We start from the raw sequence: 3,661 nt of genomic DNA, 5'->3' as shown, positions 1-3,661 counted from the left end.
ATGCTGAGAGTGGGAGAAATAGTCTTCTCCAACTGGTTGTCCAACACCAGATGGCCAGCCCTGAGAGCATACATACAAATAACATTACACAGACTGAGTAGGCTATATGTGTGTGTGTGTGTGTGTTTATACATATACATAATGTAGCAACAATTAATGAAAAATAGAAAATAGAAGGGTCTCAAGGGTGGGACAGGAAATGATATAATAATACTATAATCTCAAAAATAAAAGTAATATTTTTATTTAGCAATTAATCAAAAGCAGAAAAAACATAAAAGTTATTTCTTTGCTGTGTATATCTATTTTATTTATTATTGATGTGTGAGTGAATATTAATATAATTGTGTGAGTGTTAAACAACAGGTCAGGAACACATTTCTAACATTTGAGCTAATGGTGGTTAACCCCCCCCCAACAAGAATGGAGAGTCAGAAATGTTTTAAGCAGAAGAGAATTCAGTAAGCAGTTGTTTTTTATGCTAACTTAAAATTAAATACGTGAAACTAACTTTAAAACAAATAACAGGATTTTTGACACACACACACATACACACATACACACACGTTTCAATGCCAACAGGTCATGCTCAGAACAGAGTGCCCCAGAAGGAACCAAGAGCAGAGGCCACTGAAATCTGGGGAATGTTGTAATCAGAGCAGCCTTTCCCAGGAAGGGGGAAAGGGCAGTGAGTGGGTAGCAAAGTTCAAGTAGATAGAATGCCAGTTCTTTCCGTCTGACATAACTCAGATCAAGTGCAGAGTGCAGATAAAGGAACGTTATGTAATTCTTCTCTGTTAGATGTGATGAAGACATAAAACAGAAGCTTAAGGAGATTCGTCACTAAGCAACAAAATCATTAACAGTTCACCTTGATGTCATAGGGCTGCCCATAATTACACCACTTGTGTATTGCAAGTCCTCAAATGGGCTTCTCCAGCCCTTGCAGACCCACAGCTTCATCACGCAAAGCCTGCTGTGACAGGGTTGTTAGAGCAGTCCAGTCAAAGCCGGACTAAATCTGAGGTGTAACGAACAACCATGTATTTTATAGTGTTGACACAGCCATTCTGTTCTGCTTACGGTGCGAGATGCTAAGGATGTACTCGGGCAGCTCGGAAAGCCCCTCACACTGCTGTGGACTCTGCTGGACTGGTACTGAAGAACCCTGGATGGCGGTACGTGGGTGGGGCTATGAGAACCCCACACCTGCACACGGCCTGTTCTCACTGCACTGCGTTCTTATCTCAAGAGGGAGAGGCCAGAGGGCAACTAATTCGAGAAGACTGAGGAAAAAGCCGTGAGTCTTCTGGCTCCCCATGAAAGTCTCAGGGATTCCCTCCTATTAAATAAACTTTGTTCGTGGAAGGTATTAGTCCAAACCAGGCCAGCTTCAGTGGAAGAAGAAGAAATGGACTGTCACTGTCTCTGCAAAAGCTGTCAGAGAACTTCCCAGCAGATGAAGCCTTCCGCGGGCCTTGTAAATCCTGGATAATTGCGCCAGAGCCTTCCTTATGTTACTGGTTCTCACAGAAGTTCTGAAATAGATATTCCGTAGTCTGAAGATAAGGCGTTTAAGTGCATCTTTCCTAGCAGTCAAGCCTATGGGTATGAGAAAACAAGTTTAAGTTGTTCATCTCTTAATTTACATATGTCTTATCTACGTACAACTTTACCGGTCAGAAGAGGTTTTCTCACCCTCAGTTTAGAACAGCAACATTATTTTTCAGTTAAATTTTAGCACATAGAATGTCAGTTAACCTTTCATGGTGAATACAAAGCAATGTTGCCTAAACTTGAAAACCAGGACAAGCGGCAGGCTCTCCCAGTACATGCTATGCTAGTATAGTTGGTTTTAGGTTACTGTTCTGATCTCAAATTGCCTCTGTTTAATAGAAACAGGGTAGTCAAATTCTTCCTTTGTTTTCATTTTCAAAGGTGCTTCTGATCTCTTATACTTTGCAGAGATGTTCTTGTGTTCCCCAAAAATGATCAAATTTCTGTATTTTCTTTTCTCGTGGCCAGTAAGGTGATTACCCCAAGTCAGATGCTCTGTTAGAGAAATTAAGATTAACATGGAAATGGAGGGTTTCTTTGAAATACACGATAGTGGTTCGTGTCCTACTCTATGAAGCCTGAGGACTGGTTTGCACCATGTAGTAACTAGCTGTTACTAGGTATCTTTTCATCCCTTTGTGTTTGCAGAAGTGGGGTACTCATCTTTGCAGAATCATTCAGTGGCTGCTTTGGTCCTTCCTCTACAACACCACCATATTCCCTTCCTCTTCTCTCCCATCTCCTTTTGTCTTCCTCCTCTTCTACCTCCTTCTCCTACTCCTTGTATTCTTTATCCCTTCTTATGATTCTGTATCATTGACCTGGATTGATATCAAAGAAAAAAAGAAAGAGGGAAAACAAAACATGAAGTTTTATGTGTCCTTTACTATAGGGACTCATGGAACTGAGCCTGCCTAAATTAGAAGTTAGTTGTCATTTAAGCCAGACTGACATTGAGATTAAACGAGAGGAGGATTTCACCCGAATCCTGCAAATGGAGGAAGAGTACATCCAGCAGTTGTGTGAGGACATTATCCAGATGAAACCTGACGTGGTCATCACAGAGAAGGGCATTTCAGATTTAGCTCAGCACTACCTCATGCGGGCCAATGTCACGGCCATTCGCAGAGTCCGGAAGACAGACAATAATCGCATTGCTAGAGCATGTGGGGCACGGATAGTCAGCCGACCAGAGGAACTGAGAGAAGAAGATGTTGGTACAGGCGCGGGCCTATTGGAAATCAAGAAGATTGGAGATGAGAACTTCACATTCATCACTGAGTGCAAAGACCCCAAGGCCTGCACCATTCTTCTTAGAGGAGCCAGCAAGGAGATACTCTCGGAAGTAGAACGCAACCTCCAGGATGCCATGCAAGTGTGCCGAAACGTCCTCCTGGACCCTCAGTTGGTGCCTGGTGGTGGAGCCTCGGAGATGGCTGTGGCCCATGCCTTGACAGAGAAATCTAAGGCCAGGACTGGTGTGGAACAGTGGCCGTATAGAGCTGTGGCCCAAGCTTTAGAGGTCATCCCTCGTACCTTGATCCAGAACTGTGGAGCTAGTACCATTCGTCTACTCACCTCCCTTCGAGCCAAGCACACACAGGAGAATTGTGAGACATGGGGTGCGAATGGTGAGACTGGTACCTTGGTGGACATGAAAGAGCTGGGTATTTGGGAACCGTTGGCTGTGAAGCTGCAAACATACAAAACAGCGGTGGAGACTGCAGTTCTGCTTCTGCGGATTGATGACATTGTCTCTGGCCACAAGAAGAAGGGTGATGATCAGACCCGGCAAAGCAGTGCTCCAGATGCTGGCCAGGAGTGAGCAAGGTGACTTCAGCGCACAGAACCAGCAGTCTCCTGTTTCCTGAGCCAGAGTTCCAGGAACACTGTGGACACCTTTGTTTGCAAAGGATCAAGTTGAGGGGCAGCCCCCAATCTGTCCCATCTCGGTTTGCAAAAAGCACTGACATGTATCTCTTCTCTATTGTAAGCTTTCCATTTAGTTTGCTTCCAGTGATTAAATCTAAGTCATTTGAGACAACAAAAAATAAAAATAAATTAAACTAAGAGGACTATTTGGAGCTGGGAGAGGAGTTGTAAA

At 43.6% G+C, this 3,661-nt stretch overlaps 1 protein-coding gene across 1 annotated transcript; it reads left to right on the top strand.

Moving 5' to 3' along the window:
* The first annotated feature begins 844 nt into the window (after positions 1-844).
* On the top strand, positions 845-3,382 carry LOC119822964 (T-complex protein 1 subunit gamma-like). The gene is made up of 2 exons (XM_038342658.1): positions 845-1,178; positions 2,450-3,382. Exons 1-2 carry the CDS (start codon positions 1,092-1,094, stop codon positions 3,380-3,382), a joined length of 1,020 nt encoding a protein of 339 aa, XP_038198586.1. The 5' UTR covers positions 845-1,091.
* The last annotated feature ends 279 nt before the right edge of the window (positions 3,383-3,661 follow it).

The sequence above is a fragment of the Arvicola amphibius genome, chromosome 9, assembly GCF_903992535.2.
Source record: "Arvicola amphibius chromosome 9, mArvAmp1.2, whole genome shotgun sequence".
In the NCBI taxonomy this organism is placed as follows: domain Eukaryota; kingdom Metazoa; phylum Chordata; class Mammalia; order Rodentia; family Cricetidae; genus Arvicola; species Arvicola amphibius.
Note: the sequence above shows the minus strand (reverse complement) of the source record. Positions and strands in the feature narration are given on the sequence as shown.

What these genes read in the sequence shown, in the direction of transcription:
- LOC119822964 (XM_038342658.1), top strand. Translation starts at nt 1,092, where the DNA reads ATGCTAAGGATGTACTCGGGCAGCTCGGAAAGCCCCTCACACTGCTGT. An exon ending in CTGAAGAACCCTGGATGGCG is followed by an intron (nt 1,179 to 2,449) that starts GTACGTGGGTGG and finishes CCTTTACTATAG; the next exon opens with GGACTCATGGAACTGAGCCT.